This window comes from Acanthochromis polyacanthus, chromosome 11 (assembly GCF_021347895.1).
Source record: "Acanthochromis polyacanthus isolate Apoly-LR-REF ecotype Palm Island chromosome 11, KAUST_Apoly_ChrSc, whole genome shotgun sequence".
Taxonomy (NCBI): Eukaryota; Metazoa; Chordata; class Actinopteri; family Pomacentridae; genus Acanthochromis; species Acanthochromis polyacanthus.
Genome location: NC_067123.1, coordinates 16,361,372 through 16,382,435, shown reverse-complemented (window position 1 = coordinate 16,382,435; position 21,064 = coordinate 16,361,372). Strand labels below are relative to the sequence as shown.

At 38.5% G+C, this 21,064-nt stretch overlaps 2 protein-coding genes across 2 annotated transcripts; one reads left to right on the top strand and one right to left on the bottom strand.

The window, feature by feature from the left end:
- Positions 1–7,663: 7,663 nt before the first annotated feature.
- ssr2 (signal sequence receptor, beta) lies at positions 7,664–12,203 on the bottom strand. The gene is made up of 6 exons (XM_022217787.2): positions 12,101–12,203; positions 11,355–11,515; positions 10,191–10,289; positions 9,493–9,601; positions 9,327–9,404; positions 7,664–8,247 (listed from the first exon to the last, which is right to left on the bottom strand). Exons 2-6 carry the CDS (start codon positions 11,513–11,515, stop codon positions 8,137–8,139), a joined length of 558 nt encoding a protein of 185 aa, XP_022073479.2. The 5' UTR covers positions 12,101–12,203; the 3' UTR covers positions 7,664–8,136.
- A 3,778-nt stretch (positions 12,204–15,981) lies between these two features.
- LOC110967994 (sclerostin domain-containing protein 1-like) lies at positions 15,982–19,319 on the top strand. The gene is made up of 2 exons (XM_051955291.1): positions 15,982–16,175; positions 17,658–19,319. The coding sequence occupies exons 1-2, from the start codon at positions 15,998–16,000 to the stop codon at positions 18,020–18,022; spliced, it is 543 nt and encodes a 180-aa protein (XP_051811251.1). The 5' UTR covers positions 15,982–15,997; the 3' UTR covers positions 18,023–19,319.
- The last annotated feature ends 1,745 nt before the right edge of the window (positions 19,320–21,064 follow it).

Genomic DNA, 21,064 nt, shown 5'->3' with positions numbered 1-21,064 from the left:
GAATTCATTTTGCCGATGGTGCTAGGCCATTGCTAAAAGGTGAACTATGCTTCTTGGCATGCAGCTAACACTATCTGGAGCACCGTAACATCTTCGTTAAGTAAGATTAACTTGAAACACTCTGTTGTAATTGATAAATGTGTCTCTCGAGCAGAAGCACAACCTGCAAAAACTGAACAGAAGGGAAAGCTATCGTCACAAATCAGGATTAGCTATGTTCACATAGTCTACACCTACGCTAACAGCTAGTAGCTACCAGCTTAAGGAGAAGAGCAACAGACATAAAAGCTGGAGACAAACTTTTAGTGGTCTCAGTGAACTGATCTCACTGTAAACAGCTCAGCTTTGCAGCATCTCGTGAGGCTCAAACGTCATAACTCCTACTTCTCTTTTTGTACATACCCAGTTACAGTAATCATTATCGAAGAAGCTTCGTCATGGATGACATGTTCTCTGCTATCACATGCTTTTAATATATAATATTGAATGTATACATGCATGAAGTAAATAATTGGATTCCTTATTAATGAACAAACCGAGTTATATAGGACATGTTCCCTGCTATTACATACTCTTAATATATAATATTTAATGTGTGTGTGTATAAATTCAGTTTTACTAATCCTTATTAATTAACTTTATTATGAATGACACTTTCTCTGCTATCACATGCTGTTAATAAATAACTTTTCATGTGTATCAGTTCCAGTTCCAGTTGTCTATCGGCCTTTCTTGATCACCAACAATTGATATCAACATTGACCCTGAAAAAAAATATACAGGTCAGTTCATAACACTGACACCTGTGCTTCAGCAGCTACTAGTTCATTGTAGGCCTGCTTTTCGTGATTCCAAATCGTCTCTAAGCAGCAGGCAATAGTATGTGTTTTCTTCTTAATCTTCTACAGGGTTCTGCGCCAGAATTAATCTTTCCTCCCTTGTACATACTCCAGTTCAGCACTATTATTAGTAAACTATGTACGCTTCCACGGTTAAACAGATGACACCTAGCTGTATTTGACTATAAAGTTAGATAAAACATCTACTTTAACTTCAAGCATGTCCTAAAGGTAAAAAGGCATGGATGACTTGTAATTTTCTTCTTACGAATTCAGAAAAAAACTGAAGTTATTGTATTTGGCCCTAAACACCTCAGAAACACACATGGATATTCTAAATGGCATCTCCACAGTCTCCAGCACTACTATGAGGAACCTCAGAGTTAGGTCTGAACCGGAATATGTCCTTTAACTCACACACAAAACAAGTCTTTAGGATGACCTTCTTTTACCTGCTCAACGTTGTCAAAATCTGCTGTCTCAGGGTGACGCCAAAAACGCAGTCAACGCATTTGATAATTCTAGGTTGGACTATAGTAACTCCTTATTATCAGTATATCCCCTTAACTCTTTGAGAAACCTTTCACTGATCCAAAGAGTTGCAGCCAGAGTTCTGACAGGAGACAGTGAGAGATCATATTTCTCCTCTATTAGCTGCTCTTCATTGGCTCCCTGTAAAATTCTTCTAACATAGAAAGCTCTAAATGGCCAAATGCACTTTGCTCTCAGACTACAGGCTTACTTGTGGTTCAAGGAGTTTTAAAAAGCAGTGAGAGGCAGAGCCTTCAGATAGCAGCTCCTCGGCTGTTCAACCAGCTCTGAGTTTGGATTTCGGAGACAGATGCCCTCTCTAATTTTAATAGATAGCTAGAGATAGATAAAACTGCTGGGGCACCTCCTCTCTACTCTTCACATTTCCATACCACAATTGTGTGTCATTGTCTTCCCACAGTCTGTGTTTTGTTCTCTTTGTAGGTATCTTTGGATCTGCAGCTACTGACCTCACTTACCTTCCAAGCACTTACTGTTCTATTATCCATGGTGTGCCTGTTTTGCATCTGCTGTCCCATGCTCTCCCCCGTGATTGATAAATGTTAGCTTTTTATAGCATGGGTCCTGGTGTGTTTGTCTTGTCTCATGTTTAAAATATTTTTCAAAACAGGAGGGAGGCTTTATGCCGATTATAAATTTAGATTCTTCTTGAGGGAGTGCCTGAGTATCATAGAACTAACTTCCAGCAGCAAAAATATCACACGAGAGTAAAAAAAATAAATGAATTAAAATTATTTACAGCCACAAGAATACAAGGTATGGCTCTCACAGAGCCCTGATGATAACATCGCCGTCAGTCTGGGATTACATAAGAAACAGAAGACGTTGAGACAGCTTAAATCCAAGAAGTGGCATGCTCTCTGAGACAAGGAACAACCTACCTGCATAGTAAAGCACATCGCTGTGTCCTAATGGTGCTGTTTTAAATGCATCAAATATTGATTTGATTATAATGGGTTGTTTGTTTTTCTCCTCACTGCACTTTGTATGATGTAACCTGATTAATAACACTGTTGACTAATTGACTAATGACATCCTTTTCTAAACTTGTGTACTCACAATGACTGTATTGTCACTGTTGAATATGTTTAGATGATTGATGTGCTCCACACTAGAAGTCCCCCTACAGCATTCTGTGATCTCAGCCTGTTGTGACAGGGTTGCTGCATGTAGAAATAACACTTGATTCCGTCCCAGTGACAGACAACACCAAACTTTATAATCCCTCCAAATTTAAAGTTGACGCAGATGCCGTCCGACAATACAGCCGATATGAAAGCGACAGACAAAAATGAAACCAGAAATGGTTTTTTTCCCACTGACCAGCGACATGAATGTAAAGTATACTCGCCTCAGTAGCAGAGCCTTTCAAACCGAGGATCCCCACAGACTCCACAGCGCCAGGAAGGATTTTCTACTGAACCGTGCTCCGTCACATGGATGTTCTTCTCTCCGGTGAAACGACAGTCTTGGAAGTCCGTGTGGCTCCGTGCGCTCGGCCCTGAAGCTCGAAAGCGGTCGGGGAATGCGGAAAACACCCACATACACAGTTTGATGTCATGTCCGATTTACCGTAAATACGAGTTTAGCGACTTGGAGAGGAGTTCCATCTACCGCTGAGACCATTGTCTTATCTCATTATCTCGTTAAGCAGCGGTCCTGTCGGTGCATTCGCACAATCACACAAGAGCAGCCCATGGAAACACCGAGACTGTTTCTAGTCCTGAAGATAGTATTTGGTGCAGTAAGATCAGCGTAGAAACAGCAGCAGCTGATTGAACCACAAGGCGGAAAATGTGCATACAAGGTGTGGTTGTGTGTGAACATATGTGCAGGTTCAGTATAGAAATAGGACATGAAGATTCAATGTATAGAATAGAATGGAAATACTTTATTAATCCCAGAGAGGAAATTAGTTTGCTACAACAGAAAGAGACCAGTTCCCACTATTTATGCTGAAAATAAAAATAAACAGTAAGATTAACTTATTGTCCAATATAAAGGATATACAAATATTAAAGTGTTTTATGGTGCACATAGTGTCCAAGAGTGCAAAAGTATTTTTTAAAAAAGTGTGCAGTTTCAAAATACAGAACTGAGAAAAGACGCTACAAGAGTCATTCCAGGACATTTTACGTCCCACCCATCAAATTTGAAATAATCCATGTACAAAATACTAAAAGATGCAGTTGTTATGTATATGTACTTGTCCTGAGACCAAATCTAAAAAATAGAAAAATTTAAAAAGAAGAAAAGAATGTTTGAAAATATTTTTTAAAATACCAAATAAGTCTGGAGTTCCCCCTAAAATGACATTTTTCTCTTGTCCCAACCTCCAAATGACCAAATTGAATTTCAAATAAAATAGCAACAAATTAAATTTAAATCTTCTTTTTTTGTATTATTGTTTTCATAGATGTCTCTTGTAATTGGAGGGGGGGGGGGGGGGGGGGGGGGGGGTGTCAAACAGCAAAGCTATCCTCTCTTCTGTTTTTCATATTTTCATAACATTGTCAGCCTTGATTGAATGTCTCACTCTACCTCATATTATCAGGAAAAGCCCAATTCTTTTGACCTTTTTCTTGACTTTTTTACATCAGCAACTCCTCTTGGTCAGCAGTAAGAGAAAGCTAAATATTTAGCTTCTACTCCTGAGAAAAGGCTAACATTAGCATGGATTAACAACCCTGTTAGTGTGATTAGAGTAGGGTTAGCAAATAACAAATAAAACATGGAATTGAAATGAAGTTAAAATGATGACAGTTTTGGGCAAATATCTGTAAAATTATCAGAATTTGAAACTGGTTTAAATACAAAAAAGCTGTGTAATTTTACAAATGACTATTTGTAAAAAAAAAAAAAAAAAGTACAGATTTTTTTATGTGGACATTATTTGCAGTTTGACCTGTTATTCACGACCAACATGTAAATTAATACCTTTTTTCTGTGATGTTACTAGATATCATATGTAAGTTACCAACATGCAAAATCTGTAATTAACATTGAGAAATTATTTTCAATCCATATTATGCATAATTTGTCTCTAAATAACTGCAAATATCTGAAAAATAATTATTTTTAAAGATTTAAATACAGTAAAAATTGTGTAATTTTATGGTCAAACATTGTGAAAGAATATGAGACAAAACAAGAAACATTTCTAAAAATACTTTTTTTTTTTACAGTTTTGGCCAATTTTTCGTGTTCTCATCAAAAGTAATGGTTTCATTTTCTGTGACTTCTACTACTGTCTGCTACTATTTACTATACACCATAGTATACTGGCGTCTTCCAGCTGACTTAGGGTGAAGGCAGGGGACAGGTCACCAGTCTATCACAGGACTACACATAGAGACAAACAATCACACTCACATTCACACCTATGGACAATTTAGAATCACCAATTAACCTCAGCATGTTTCTGGACTGTGAAAGGAAACCAGAATACCTGGAGAAAACCCTGGCATGCACAGGGAGAACATGCAAACTCCATGCAAAAAGATCCTGGGAAGGCCAGGACGCGAATTAGGGATCTTCTAGCTACAAGGCAACAGCTCTAACCACCAGCCCTATACTTATTCTTATTTACTATGATTTAGTAATGCATCAGTGCATACCCAGTAACATGAAAGCAGGGACCCCATTGATGTGCTGTTAATCTGAATCTGCTCTGTTCACATGAAACACCACCCCTTTCATGTGAAGACGCTCATAGCCAGGTTCTGAAACCCTGGATTAATTTACCAAGTATATTATCAAGTTTCTTATCACTTTTGCATGACTGCGTAGCCTGATTGTGGTTGCTTATTTTAGTGAAGCCAAATAATGAAAAGATATCCTGGGTATGCTGAATGTTCTTTACAACACAGGCTTCAGGTAAATCTCACTCTATTTCACTGGAAAATCCAGAGTTTTAAATTTTTCTTTTGTATTGATAGTGCCACGTTGTCACATCAGAGGGCTGTATGACAAAGCGAAATTAGTGGTATAGTAAGGTATGTTGAGCTTAGTCCGAGTTTTCAGTGTCACAAAGCTGGCCTCCTTTTACCTGCTAGATCTCCATTGTAACTGATGCTGTGAAGCTAACCTGGGCATGTTCAGAGTTTCGGATTTAAACTAGCAATAAGAAGCGTCTCCGTTTAAACAAAGCGTTTCCTTATGATCCGTATCCTTCATAATTGATACAGATTTTCAGTTGTATGTCGCTAAAACCACTGAATGAAGCTGTTTAGTTACAGTATTGCCACGGAAACTCCACATGTATGTAGTGAGTTATGCAGAAATTGCATAAATATGTTTCAATTTTTTTTTTTTTTAATGGCTGTCAAGTCCCTTTACAGTGCTGGTACTGCAGCTGATGGAGCACAGATTTAAAAAATGGATTAGGCTATTGCTTTTTATTACAGAGAACATCAAATCAATAATATTACATGCTTTGATTTTGCCAAAAATTTAAGCGATGTCCTGCATTATGGGAGTCTCAGGCCTAAATACACTTCAATAGAATATCATGTTTAAATATATGATGTTTAAAGTTTAACAGCTCTAATGTACAGCTATCACCTAGAAATAATCAGCTCCATTGATCAGTTAAATTAATATATTAACACACGGTTAACCGTTTTCTACCAGCATTCCTGTCCTGCATCATTTGCAGTAGCAGTGCTTTTTACCATCGAACATTTTTCTATTCCTCATTGTTCTCCATTAAAAGAACCTGCTCACTGAAGCAGCTACACAGCACAGTTGCATTTTCTGCTGAGTTAGAGTCACATGGATGCATTAAATGCCCACTTTCATGTGGAGGCACTCAGCGTTTGAAGCTGAAAGCCCAAGTTTGCAAAGCAAGTTGATAACCGCCTTCTGATACCTGTTATCTCTGACTGGGGTTTTAGTTTTTGTCAAGTTGACTTACGTAAAGAAAGCCTGGCTGTGTAGAACTTGCTTCGTTACATAGCCCTCAGTAGCAATTCATTTTATCTCAATCGGCAATGGCTGCTTTGCTGAAGCTGAGGGGAGTGGAAACCATGCACAGAGAGATTAGGTTCCAGTAACTAGCAGTGTGATAGATTCCATGGTGGAGAAAAGACTACGGAGCATCTAAGAAAGGTTTTGTGTGTTCCAGTTGACTTACTAAGTCAGCTGGGATTGTGCATAGAAAATGGATTGAAATAGATGTGGGAATGGGATCCAAATAACAGGTTACCAGTCTTAATTGGGACATAACTGTGCTAAGAATCTCAGCATCAACCAGAGGGCTGCACTAAAAAGCTGTCATCGCCAGGCTTTCTTTGCACAAGCTGAGTCAACAAAAGCTAAAAGCCCCAGTCAGAGATAACACAAGGTGGTTATTAACTTTCTTTAATGCAGACTTTCTACTTCAAACTCCGTGTGCATAAAATGAGGTGTTTAATGTGTCATCTGACTCTTCTGCCACACAAAATGAAACAATTGTATCAGATACTTGTGTTCCTATAAGAATGCTTTAAAATATCGTCAGAACCGGGAGAATAGCCTGACTCAATCTGAACTACGACTTGGGACAAGATTTATTTTCCAGCACAAGTACCCCAAGCATACAGCAAAACCTATACAGAAATGGTTTAAAGACAGCAAGGTGAATGTTCTGGAGTGGTCGAGTCAAAGCCCAGATCTCCATCCAATCCAAGTCACTGGACTTGAAAAGAGCCGTTTACTCTTGATCTCTGAGCAAACAGAACAGAGCTTTTTTACAAGGAAGAATGGAGAAGACCTGCAGTGTCCCGACGTTCAGGCTGACCATCGACTAAATACTGACCTCAAGGGGCTGAATATTTATCCAATTATTCACTTTACCTTAAATTTTTTCATTAAGATTTTGTAAAAAATCTGCTTAAAAAGAAATTCAAAAAAGCCAAATTATATTGACCATGATTTCATGTATAAAAGCAACAAAAGAGTGAAACATTCAAGGGTGTCAATACTTTTCACAGCCTCTCTCTCTTCCATTAGCTATTGATTACTCATGAGTAAGCCAAAGAATTTAGTGTAATCATGTGCAAAAGAAATTAGTGTGATCATCCACTTCTGAAAACTGAAAGGCTGCATAAATTTCATGTCAAAAATGCTACACGCTTTGTAGCCTTCTCTCTGTTCGCACTGGAAGAAATAAATCTGGTCTGAAACAAAGGATTACATGAAGTTATTTCATGGTTCCATGAATTTTTTTAATAAAAAAAAGGAACACAAACTGAAATGATTAATATATAATCTCACAAATCAATTAACCACAATTTAAAAACAATCCACTTTGTTTTTATTTCTCCATTTTGAGGTTCAACAACTGGTTATAAATTGAACATCTGAATTCAGTTCATTACACTAAAAAAAAAAAAAAAATTCCAAACCATTTGTGAAGTAGTTACTGCTGTTGTAATTGTCTTGTCACCATCTGAACGCATTTGAAAATGACTAAAAGGAATGACCAGCAGCTGAGCACTCAGGTTATCACTTCTTTATGAGAATAGACAGATTCCATGTATATGCTCATGCTCTCATACTACTATTGATGATTTTTACTTCCATTTCCTGCTTCAAAGTTATCACTGCTGGTTTGGTCAACTCACAATCACGTTCCTTGGTCACTGTACTGTATTTCTTTCAACTTTCATCCCCAATATGGGTTATTAGGCTTTTCAGAGATCCTGTGCCCAGTAAACCTCAATACTTCTCGCCCAACATCCACTCTCAAAGCCAGTCTTGTTTCCTAGTTCTTCTTGGCCTTTGGCGAGTCGTACTTTCTCTTACTGGAGTACCAGAGAAGCAGGGGGATGCCAATGGAAGGCAGAGTCATAACACCAAATGCAGCCCAGTCCAGCTAGAAAAGGGAGACATAAGACAGTGAGTGAGGTACTGAAGCACTGTTCAAACAAGAAAAAGATTTTGGTAATTACTCCGCCAAGGAACGCGGCAAAGTTATGTGATGATCGGCGTACGTTTGCCTGTCTGTCTGTTCGCAACATTACTCAAAAATGACTAACTGATTTGGATGAAGTTTTCCGGGAAGGTCAGAAATGACACAAGGACCAAGTGATTAGATTTTGGCAGTGATGCGGCTAATAATCTGGATCCATAGATTTGTTAAAGATTTCTGTATCATCACTGTAACCATGACATCAAGTGAACACTACATCAGCTGACGATCACGATTCTACTACAAATCCACCGCTGTGGACTTGTCTGTTGTAAATGATACAAGGAACAACAGATTAAATTGTGAGGGTGTTTCAGAGTCCCATCATTTCCCGCCGCCTGCTACATATTTATGTCAGCGATTTGGTATCCGTGCATAACACACACATGCATAACCTACGCCTGTGCTCAGTGCAACGTCATTTTGTTTGTGGGTACATCCATATTAAACGGCCACATTTTATGTTGCCAAGATTTCTGACCATCAATAACTAATAAACAAATGCTGCAGTTTAAAAAAAAAAAGCTGTATTCCTGACAATGCCATATGGGAGAATGAACTGGATTGGCAGAGGACTGCACTCTCTGAGAGCTTTTCTAGGTTTTGGAATGTCACTGTCAGATCATAAACCAAGGACAGGGCAAATAGCAAAATCATGAGTCAAGAACTGATTGTATGCAACAGCAGCTCCATAAACTACATGTCACATGTTGACAGAGTCAAAGGAGGTCAGAGGCCTCATCCATTGAGCATCTACTCAATTGGCAGCTCTTTAGTAGACCTAATAGAAAGTCACTTCTTATATAGCAAAGTGCTGACACATGCTTCTAATGTTCTATATTATAGTCTGTGTCCCCTCAGTACAACACACAGTAACTAACAAGGTTCAGCTTAGCTTGCAATTGGCCTTAATCACTGCTTCCGCTTCAGTCACTTAGGAGCTGGACTAAAGCATGCAGCCCCATTCTGCATGTAACACTTACATAGTGTGGAGAGAAGCGCCGGTCAAACTCCCTTTGAGCCAGGATGCCTCCCTGGCCTGGAGCGCTGGTGTAGCCAACCTGCAGGGACACAAAAATGCTTCAGCTTCCATCATGTCATGAGACATTTCAACTGCTTTGATTCATGGGGACAATCAGCTGTTTTTACCACAACTTGTCCTCCTTCCTGTGCCAGGTAACTTATGGACGCCGAGGTGAAATTGAAGTAGCCGGCCTTCAAAGGACGCAACACCACTGTGTGAGAGACGTTGCTGGCTCTGAGAATTCTGGAGTTAAGCTTGACAACTTGGGGGGAAAAAAATGGAGAGTCCATGCATGCAAATTTGACATCAACTGAAAAAGATAATAAGTCTGACCAACTGTGTAGTCTGTCAGCTAGTTGTGACATTTTCAAAAGTGTACTTTGTGTGTTACATGTTTGAGAGAGATGCCCCGCTTTGCTCTGTTCACATGCCAATAAGTGGTTGTTAATCTTTCCCCTCTGTACAATAATGTGCTCAACTGTCCTATTTCAATGAACTGGGCACTTCCTCTGTGAAAGTTTACCTCAGGCCGTTTCACAATCCACTCTACTGTGTTATCGGTTCCGCAGTCTGATGTAAAAACTGGCTTCACTTTCATGGTCTACTGTGCCATTCATCATAGGAAATTAATGTGCAAAAAAGTGTCCACTAAAAGAGGCACCCAGAGGCTGGAAAATAATCAGGAGCCCTTGAAATAACCTTACAGCCACAAGTCTGTTTGATGAGCTGTCTGGCCGTGCAAGGTTGTTCTTTCATTAAATACAATTTGCAGCCTCAACAACTGCAAGCTGACCAATAAGAAGACATTTTGCTTCAAAGATACGGTGCGATCCTGTCCCATTTAACATTCAGCATTCCTGAAACGATTCCGAAGTCTTCAGGGGGAAAAGAATCATCTGACAGCTCCACCTCCAGAGCAGCACTGTAGAGATATAGACGACAAAGGATGGGCTTTGAGTTTCTGTGACTTCCTGTACAGCATGAATACATACAATAATTCAAATTCAGAAGTCCCACATGGTGACGTGCAAAAGAGAAACAAACATGAAGTATAGCACGTGTTCTCATTCTGTGGTAGAGATAAGCAGCTGAGGTTACCATCACACACAATTTCACATGCTTAAGACTCAAGACTGTTGTTAAATGAGCAACATAGGCAGAGAAATGAGCTGTAGGGATGCAAACACTTGGGTGAAAAAAGACGACCCATCTGGAATTGGAAAAGTGACTGTGGAATATTGTATAACTATGAGACAAAGGTTTGTTTTATAAATAAAATAATCCTATTTCATATGCTCAGAACAACAACAGACAGATGTTAGTTAGTAAATCAACTTCTTTTTATGGCTGCTGGTATGATTGTGGTCAAATCTCTGGCCCTGCTGGCACACTTGATTTCTTTTTTTGCACATTGAGTATGTCCTTTGTTTTTTTTCCTTTAAGTCAGACAGAGCGAATAAGGGCTTGATCCTACATGCTTCAGCAGAAGGAAACTGAATTTCTTTCTGGTTTTAAAGATGTCTCTTCCTTTCTCCGTAGTATGATGCTTCCTTGGTTCTCACTGACTCAGTAGAAGTTCCACATATACATTCCCACTCCCAGCTCTTACGACTTTTATCGTACTCCACCGACACGACCCATGGCGCTATATCCCCATTGTCCTTTGGTCTATTTTTGCAGAAAGCCATCAGTGCATGTAATTTCTTCACTGTAAAGCACTTTGAGCTGCATTTATTTTATGAAGAGACCTATATCAATGATATTTTTATTATTATTAATATTAGCATGCAGTTGTTGACTTCTCCCTGTCAAATGGTGAATTTATCTAAATTTGTATCACTGTATCAGGTGAACTCAGAGGGTATCCACATTAATAGTAAATCCCAAAACAGGATATTCACATAAAACAATTACCACATATATCAATGATAGGTTACACACAGTCAATGAAAAAAAATGTGTAGCGACAAACTCTAAGACATCTGACCTGGAGCCCACGTTGTAGATGCTGTATTGAAGGGTAAGGTCTCGGCCTTCCACAGCATAGCGGTTCAACAGAGATTTGGAAGCCAGCAAACGGGCTCCCTCTTCTCCTGAGGTCAGACTGAGCAGAACCAGGACCAAAAAAGTCTGTAGCACCTTCATCATCTGCAGAGGAGACAAACAGCAATGATCAACATAATGCCAAGCTACTGGTGAGATGGAGTACAAAGACAAAAATGTGGACATGTAGGATATTCCAGTCAGAAAAGCACAGGCTTGGTTTGGAATGACTTATGGTAGTAATACTTGAGTGACCAAACAAATGTGTTGCTGTGAAGAAGGGATCCTTTGGGCTTTGATTATTGCCTTCAACAGTTCTATCAGCTACAAAGACAGAAGATATTTAGAGTTGTTTACCTATAAACGCACCCTGCTTTCCAGCTGTTTACGGATACAACAAATACAACAGCAAGGGATCGGTTTAAAAGAGCTATTCATGAATAGATGATGTTATTTTGTTACATATCAAACACAGTGCACAACACTGACAGTCACAGACGCTTACGTGGACCAGACCAGCAATACCATCGGCAGCTCAGTGACACAATTACAATGAAGAACAGCGCTTATTGTCAAAACATACATGACAGACACGACCTCGACACTACTGTTAAAGCTGGTCCTGAAATATTACGTTAATAGATTGAATTAGTTTGTAGAATTGGGAGAAAGAGAAGAGCGGACGGTTACCTTTCAATAGTCGTGTCGAACAGCAGGAATTGAAGGGATTGGACAGCGCATGCCCAGAAGCTTTAGGTGCTGTTTGCATGACGTGTATCGAGGGAAAGTTGAGGACAGCTTCAGACTGCAGTGCCCCTGCTGTCTGGGAGGAGGACTGAAGAGGAAGTGAAATTTTTTTAAAATTAAACGCTGCGTGGACATACCATGACTTTTTTTTTTTTTTTTTTTTTTATTGTAAATGTCATATATGAACATACAAACTCTCGTAGAGGACAGTGCAAACACGCTAGGGGGCGTCAAAGTCATTATGTCCAGGCAAATGACAACAACATAAAGTGGAGCATGTTTTAAAGTCACAACATTAGAAAAGCAACAGCTTAGAAATACTTTGGCTGGTGATTCTAGCAGTTTTCCAATTTTTTACAGTTATTAAAGAGCAATAATACATTTTAAATTCATTCAAAAAACAGGGAAATGAGGGAGTATTACCCCTCCACTTACAACAGTGAATATGATATTTAGCTAACAATAATACAATATTTAGGACCATAGAAGATGAAGATGCCAAATTGTCCATGTACAAAAGTATATGTGATACTTCCAAAGGGGGAATACTCAATTTAAGGTTAATCCAGTTTCTAACATCTTTCCAAAAGTCTTGAGAATAACGACATTCATAAAACAAGTGACAAACAGTTTCTTCCTCTTGTTTACAGAAAGTACATGGGTCTACCTCAAATTTAAACCTTCTTTTAAGCAAATGGCCCACAGGATATATATTGTTAATAATTTTGAAGTGAGTCTCTTTCACTTTTGGAGATACTGGCCACTTCAGAAATGAAGAATGAGCCTTAATTTGGATAGATTGATTATCGGAAATATCCAACGACTTAAAAGAAGGTCTATCATAGTCGTGGTAAATCAAATGTCTTAAAGCTTCGTTGAAGTGCCTATTATTGGATTTGTAATCAATTGTGGACATACCATGACGTCACCAGTTGGCTTCAGATTTTGCTCCTTCCTGGTTGACATCTTGGATTTTTGGCCCTTTTTCACCAACAAGTTCTCTTATATTGGAAGACGTTATAAAGTCATAATTTCTCCCCACACAACACCGATATGGAAGAACAGATATTTTGGGATCAAAAACAAATCACTGTGCAATAAGAAATTGATGGATAAAAATATCTGGTCTGTAACTCATTTTGTTGATGGAGAGGGATAGCCTGTATGGTGTCCCATGAAAACGTTTGTTTAATATATAATTTAAAAATCAATCGTAAATCCTTCACTCCTATAACAAAAGCAATTCCTGCCTCCATTTTAGGTCTATTTAGAGGCATCCCTTCAAATTCCACAAATGTCACTCCCTGTCTTCCACGTCTTCTTGTGGGCGGCTGTGACTTCATATCCATTTTGTAGCTGAGTTTTGTAGTTTTCCATCCAATTGTGCAGTATATAGTACACTGTTGTTTCCCTTCAAAAATACACTTCAAGCTACTTTCTGCACATTTCTGGTACTTTCTTAGAATATAGAAGTACTGTCTCTTGCTAAACAAATAATGTTTACACCTATGCAGTACCTTTAGCAGCAATAACAGTGATCTTAAACCTCTACTTTAGTAAAGGAAACAGTTATAACATGTTTGATGTCATAAAAAATTAGTAGTGTCCAGTGATTAAATACATTCTTTCTGCCCTCGGAAGAGCAAAAAACAGACATTCACAAAGTGTGTGATGCAGGGCAGATTGTTTCTTCATGTAAAATTGATTTTTGGTTAAAAATGCAATTAAGCTGCTCTATTTTAGAGGCTCAGTGGAGGTGGGTCATTTTTGATCCTTAGGACAAGGGGTGTGTACAGGATCTTCAGACAGCATGAGGGTATGGGCTCAAAAAAGCCTTCCTCACACTGCTTGCCTTACCTCAAATCAACATCACACTTTTACTTAATAAACAACAGTGTATATCTCATTAGTGGTGGGATCCTTGCTAGTGAACTGCTGAGTTAAATCTGTTAAAATGTGGAAATTATTTAAATATTTGGCTGATTTAGTCTCAAACAAAATAAAAACAAGCAACTTATTAACTTATTGACAAAGTTATTTTTTGCATTTTTAAGAGAGGTAATTTGCTAAATTATGAGTTACCTTTAGTGTAATTTTGTATGGTCGAGCTCAAGGTGTCTATATTAGAGAGTATTAGATATGTGACTTACACTACCATTCAAAAGTTTGGGGTCAGAAAGGAATTAATTAATCAGAAATATAATCTAGACATTGTTAATGTGGTAAATGACTATTCTTGCTGAATGGATGATTTTTAATGAAATATCTCCATAGGGGTACAGAGGAACATTTCCAGCGACCATCACTCCTGTGTTCTAATGTTACATTGTGTTAGCTAATGGTGTTGAAAGGCTAATTGATGATTAGAAAAGCCTTGAATAAAAGTGTGAGTTTTCATGCAAAACATCAATTTGTCTGGAGACCCCATACTTTTGAGTGGTAGTGTATACTGCACGAGCTGAACTCATGTCTTTTCAAAATATGATATAATGTAGACTAGCTCTCCCTTATTCAGAAGTTAAAGTTCCATATTTATAATAAAACTTCTCAGAAAATGGCCCCTGTAACTATTATATCCTTAAATATTGCATCCCAAGATTATTATTATTTGTTTATTCAAATAAAATCAAATGTTTGCGTAGAAGTCAATTGACCTCATTTTGAAATATTTTGCGTCCGACTGCAAATGTAAGTTTTCATAGTGGATTAATCTGCTATTTAATATTTCATCTGCTGATAGCGACCTCTTCACAATTCCATTTACAAAATGATGTTGGGCTATATTCCAAATAGTTTTCATGAAACTGAACTATATTTGTCACTAGGTGGAGACAAACAGCCTTCTTTATAGCCTTTTAAAATCAGTCCCCATTCTGTATCAGCTGGTCACTGTTGTCAGACACACAGACATACAGTCCAAACAATAGGAACGTACTGAAAGGGTTCCACATGTTCAAATCTGTGCATTCAGTTTGAAATAGAGAAAATGGATGCTACATTTAAGCCCCGAATTTCAGAAAATAAATTCAGAGTGGAATGAACTCAGTGTTCAAAATTGAATGTGGACAAAATCTTCTGTTTAGTGTAAAATCCTCGCAATTAGTGACTGCTTAAAGTCTCAGTCCCACAAACATCAGCAGACTCTTTGTGTCTCTCCAGTATTACTATCACTTTGATACAGATAACAGGTGGATGCAATTCAGTTGAGCTGAGATCAGGTGTAAACTCAGCCAACAATGATAATTTGAACTCTTCACCCTACAAAGCTCTTTGGTTTCTTTTGGCGTATGTTTAGGATTGTTGATGTGATGTAATGAGGACACAGAATGCTGATTTTTATGAAGAACATTTAAGAATTCTTTAAAAGATGTTTACTCTTGTGAACCTCATTTTTTTTTAATCTTTGTAACTTGCAAGCAACTTTGTACTGCTAATTTCATAGACACATGCTCCTCGGTCTAAATGACGCTTGTGAGCTGTTTTGTGCATGATCTAAAGTTGAATCAGGTGCCAAACAAATATTTCGCAGTCAAGTATCCAAATACTATTGCAAACAGTGAATTATGAAAGGGTTTCTACCTTCCATAGTTCCTTCCCTATTGATGTAAAGCTACTCAAATTGAAGTAGAAACTTTAATGTCGCTTCCATTATTCAAACATTTAAAGTGAATGTTTTGGAGGACAGACAATGTGGTAGCAGTAGAAGTCACTCAAGTCTAATAGGTTGACGTGCAGGTGGGTGTGCCCAACCCAATGCATAATGCTGGATGATATATAAAGCAGCTCACTCAGGTGCATTATTACCACTAACAGCAGCACTCAGATCAGTCAGGTTAAGCCATGCTCCGTCCTATCTGCATCCTCCTGCTCCTGCTGCACACCAGCAGCTCAGTCCACAATGACGCCACAGAGTCCGTCAGTCCTCAGCCAGACCTGGACCCTCTGGACCCCACAGCTGAGGAAAACTCTAACCAAGCGAGAAACGGTGGGAGACGTGTCGACAACGCTATGCATAATGGTAAGACCATGGACACACACACACACACACACACACACACACACACACACACACACACACACACACACACACACACACACACACACACACACACACACACACACACAGCAGCTTGACATGACTTCAATAGACAGCTGGGGGATTGATGTCCAAATAGCACTATAGCTGTAGCATGAAAAAAGAAAGAAAGAAAGAAAGCTCAAATTACTCTGTCTGACATCACCTGTGCTGTGTCTTCTCCCTGCCAGTCTCTGAGATGAATGCAGTGGAATCCTCCATGCCATCAAAGTATTTATTATATTCTTGGCGCAACCTCTCACTCCCCTTTTTGTCCCCATGATATTGGACAAAAGGATTTGATAATGGTGATCAAATAGTAGCCAGTCATGTTATATTGATACTCGATATTGTGATAGTAAAAATGCCCTGTTCATAAGCAAATTTGTGTTTATTTATCCATTGCAAACAAGTAAACAGACAGTAATGAAATGTCAGCTCCTGCTGCTCTAGACCGAACAGCACGCTGATGTTACACCTGCCACAAATGGAAAACGAGCAAATTAAAATAATCAATCTCATCTAAATGAGGCATTTTAAATGATTTACAATAATTCAGATGCTTCGAACAAACAACATATTAATACGTTTTGCAAGTAACTCCCATTCAAATTTTAGGCCGACAGTTTTATATCTATGGCCAATTAGTACACAGCAGTGACTCAAGGTGTTTTACAAAGTGCACACATAAGTACTAGTTGCATAGATTTATCATTAAAAGAAAGAAAATTCAAACATTAAAATCAAATTAATAGACAGGAAGTGGAAAACAAAAGTGGAAACAAAAACTGACGTCACTAAGATCATGTGTGAGTGCGTGTTTAATGTGATTGTAACACGCATTTTCATGGAAGGGTTCATGTCGACAAAGCAAATACATGTCAGCCCTGTACAGGATCAAACAGCAGTATGTCAGTTCACTTCACCGATTGTCATTACAAATGGCAGAGATGAGAGACAGAGTGCTGTATGGTGTTTTTAAAAAATGACCCAAAAAAGCATGTGGCATGTGCATTTAGAACAAGATGGGGTTACCAAAAACAAGACTAATTCTGCATGAGATGACTGCATGGGTTAGCCTTTTTGTGCTTCTGTGTTTGGGAGAGTTCTTCTTCTTCCGCTGTATTGTTTCGTAGCAGTCACTGTAAGCGTGTGTAAAATCCTTTTTAAAGTGGTACCCCTCCGACTGCTTAGCATTTGATGGGATTATTTGAGAAGAAAAAAAATCTTCAAGCCCAACTGTTTCACAGGTTGTACAGTATTTGCCATAAATTTGCTTCACTGGTAGAATGCCCGCTTCATTCTGCCACCTCATCTGCAGCTACGACATTTTCTTTGAAGTCAGTGTGATTAGTACCATATAAGCACAGTTTCACATAAGTGGGTCACAAATCTAGTATATGTAATTCAGTTTTGTTTTCATAGGCCCAGACCAGAGCGAGGTGGGCTGCAGAGAGCTGAGGTCCAGAAAGTACATCTCTGACGGCCAGTGCACCAGTGTCAACCCCATCAAGGAGCTGGTGTGTGCTGGTGAGTGTCTGCCATCCCACCTGCTACCCAACTGGATTGGGAGCAGAGGTTACACTGGGAGGTACTGGAGCCGCCGTGATGCTCAGGAGTGGCGCTGTGTCATCGATCGGACCAGGACCCAGCGAATTCGGCTACAGTGCGAAGATGGCAGTTCGAGGGCCTACAAGATAACCGTGGTGACCTCCTGCAAATGCAAGCGCTACACTAGACAGCAGAATGATTCAGACCACAAGCAGACACCTGCCCACAGCAGTAAATAGACTGGACTGTGAGAGGTGACAGTCAGGAGGCGGTCTGACAATTAAAACCCATGTAATCAGTGACTACAAATGGTCTCATAACAGCCACTCCTGCCTTCACCATGAAATGTATGGTTGAATTCTAAGTGTGCCAATAGTCACCCAATATTTAAGGACCAGGCTAGATATTAAAAAAAGATGAAGACTGAAGACTTGTCTTTAAACTTAGAATATTGTGAAACAGAAAGATGTTATAAAATGAGTCTATGGCCCAAAACACAGGTCAGCATTCTGAGGAATATGCTCATTCGCTGTCTTTGAGGGAATGAGATATTTAGATTGATATCACTTCCATGTCTGAGTTGAACCTGCAATGCAAAATTTTTGTATCCCCAGTTGGAGTAATAATTGCATAAACACTGTCGATGCATGTTTAATAGTATATATCTCACCATCGACGACTTTCCTTTTACACTATAAGTCATCCTCTAAACACCAAATTTCCTTATTATCTGGATCATGAGTGATGTTTCTTGAATACTTTCTAGGTTTTTCCATCATGCTCCTAGGTACTGTCGCTGTCAAAATCTCTTTAAAACTCCCATAGACTGTGAAAAACAGAGACTCGCATGGTACTGATAATGTACTTAATGAACTTTATTAAGACTTGTTTGGCTTCAACGATGCAGATGTTCATTTATAAATAATAGTCTTGCACTCCAGCTTTAAGTGCTGTCAGACAGTCTGGGCAACATCTCTAATTAACAGGCTGTAACTTGTTTATTCAATCTGTACACAAATATTACAAAAATATGTGACAATTGCTGGAGCTGGGACTTTTACTGACTAAGGATAGTTTTCATATAGGCACAATAATACAAAACAAGCAACTTTGCTGTGATGTCAAGACCTCTGGAAGCTATGTACAGTCACTGCACCTGGCTCAAGAGATAGTTCCAGCATATAATAAAGTATAAGCTCTATTCTTGTAAAATGCAGCTAATGGCAGTTCTAACATTGGCATCTATTAGATCAGGCTACACTTGTATAAATTTGACAGTTGTGGGCATCTGGCTGCATGCTGCAGCTACAAAGCAACTTGACTTTGGAGTATTTCATATATCGTGAGTGCACCAAATATAGAAGTGTAACCATTACTGAAAGCCCAGCCATTATGTAGAGCAAATCCCATATGTGTGGACCTGTTCAGCATGTATGAAATGGGATTCTGGCATTGGCATAAGTGAAGATGAGAATGTCCCTGTAGAGAATAAAGGAAGAAAAGAAGATTTTGTTCCATTTTAATTATTTCATTTGAATAATTTTAGGCTTAATGATGGATTTTGTGATTGCTCCACACTATTTCCTGTTTCTGTTTTCTGTAAAATAATGATTACATTTTGACTATTTTTTAAAAATTATATTGTGGTCACAATTGTGATCACTGGCTGAATAATGTTCACAGTGTTTGTTGTTTTGTTTTGTTTTTTAGTCAATGAAGGGCTACCTTTATGTACTTTACTTAAATCACATGGCGTGGTTGGGGCAAGTGTTGGGCAGATTAATTTACAACATTTCCTTAATGAAAAATGAAAACTGTATGCTGTATGTATGTATAGTGTATTTCATCCTGTATGTTTGTCCTGATACTGCCCAGAGATATGATGTTAATGGCAATCCAATAATGCCAAAACGGTGAAAGTCCTCACCACAAGGACTCAGAATAGACTTCTTTCCCAAATAATGTATGTAATGTCAAAGGAGGTTTGGGTGGCACTGAAGGCATTGTGTCATGTAGTAATATGAGACGGGCTGTCAGTATAGGAGCTTTTGGCTTCTGTTAAAAGGGAATGTTTCCATAGTTCTTAGTTTAGGTTCATTGCATCACAAATGACAAGTAGTTTTGTCATAAAGCATGTTTATGTGTATATATAATAGAAACATTTATTAAGTATTTCAAAGCCTTACCAGATGTTGGATAAAAGGTATGCTAAACATGTTACTATGATCAATAAAAGTTTCAGATGTGAAGTTAGAGTTTGATAATATATAGCGGTGCCTAGTGTGAACGTAATGTACAATATGTGCAAAAGTTTTCTAGGGTTTTCAGAGTGGATAGGATGAATGTTTTTGTACTAGCAAAGTTCAAGTTTGTTTTTGTTTTTTTGTTTTTTTAAAAAAATATTTTTGTCGTTGTCTGAAGTAACGAGAGCTGTTTAAAAGGCTGTGGTTCTGACATAATGCTGCAGGCATGTCGGATAGGAAACAGGAACTCCTTAACAACAGAGGCACTAGTCAGTGATGGCTCTACTTTCAACAGCTTCCATACTTTGTTTCATTGTACAGGGGATACCTTCACCTCCAGGCTAGTGCAGCTTGTTCCAGCTGCGGCAACATGTTAAGACCCTTTGTCTCGTATATCTATTCATTTTTTTTCCTATGAGAACTGTAGGCAAAGGTGGGCAGTGAAAAGAGTCACCTGGACTGGATGACAACAGGATGTTTAACTTGTGTTACGTGCACAAGGAAAAGGATTCGTGTCTCTTTGTCTGTTATATCCTGTAGGTAGAGTGAAGCAACTTCATGACAAGATCAAATCTAGGAATGTTGGTCAGCAGGTTGGTGGGAAAGCTAACCCGTTTAGGGCATTGTTTGAATTAGATTTGTATGTATTTGGTGCAGAAAATAACTGAGGTGAAAATAAATATATTTACTCAAATACACTGGACTCTGTTTTATTTGACTAACTTTCATATTTGAATATTGCATAATGACTCCACACCATGGTGACTGTAGATATGTTGTAGTTTTAACTCAGTAACATAAGCCACTCATATACACTACCAAGCAAAAGTTTGGGGTCACTTAGAAATGTCCTTGTTTTGGAAAGAAAAGCAGTTTTTGTCAATGAAGATAACATTAAATTAAACTTCAGAAAGAACGTCTATGATGAAAAAATGATATATTCCTTTACTTATTTTGCATCCTCCATAAGAAACATGTAAGTGGAGTCAAACACGTCAACATGTGAAATGAGAATCTGTTCACAAAATGTTGTAAACG

What these genes read in the sequence shown, in the direction of transcription:
- ssr2 (XM_022217787.2), bottom strand. Translation starts at nt 11,515, where the DNA reads ATGATGAAGGTGCTACAGACTTTTTTGGTCCTGGTTCTGCTCAGTCTG. An exon ending in ATCTACAACGTGGGCTCCAG is followed by an intron (nt 10,290 to 11,354) that starts GTCAGATGTCTT and finishes ATATCTCTACAG; the next exon opens with TGCTGCTCTGGAGGTGGAGC. An exon ending in GGCGCTTCTCTCCACACTAT is followed by an intron (nt 8,248 to 9,326) that starts GTAAGTGTTACA and finishes TCCCTTTTCTAG; the next exon opens with CTGGACTGGGCTGCATTTGG.
- LOC110967994 (XM_051955291.1), top strand. Translation starts at nt 15,998, where the DNA reads ATGCTCCGTCCTATCTGCATCCTCCTGCTCCTGCTGCACACCAGCAGC. An exon ending in CGACAACGCTATGCATAATG is followed by an intron (nt 16,176 to 17,657) that starts GTAAGACCATGG and finishes TTGTTTTCATAG; the next exon opens with GCCCAGACCAGAGCGAGGTG.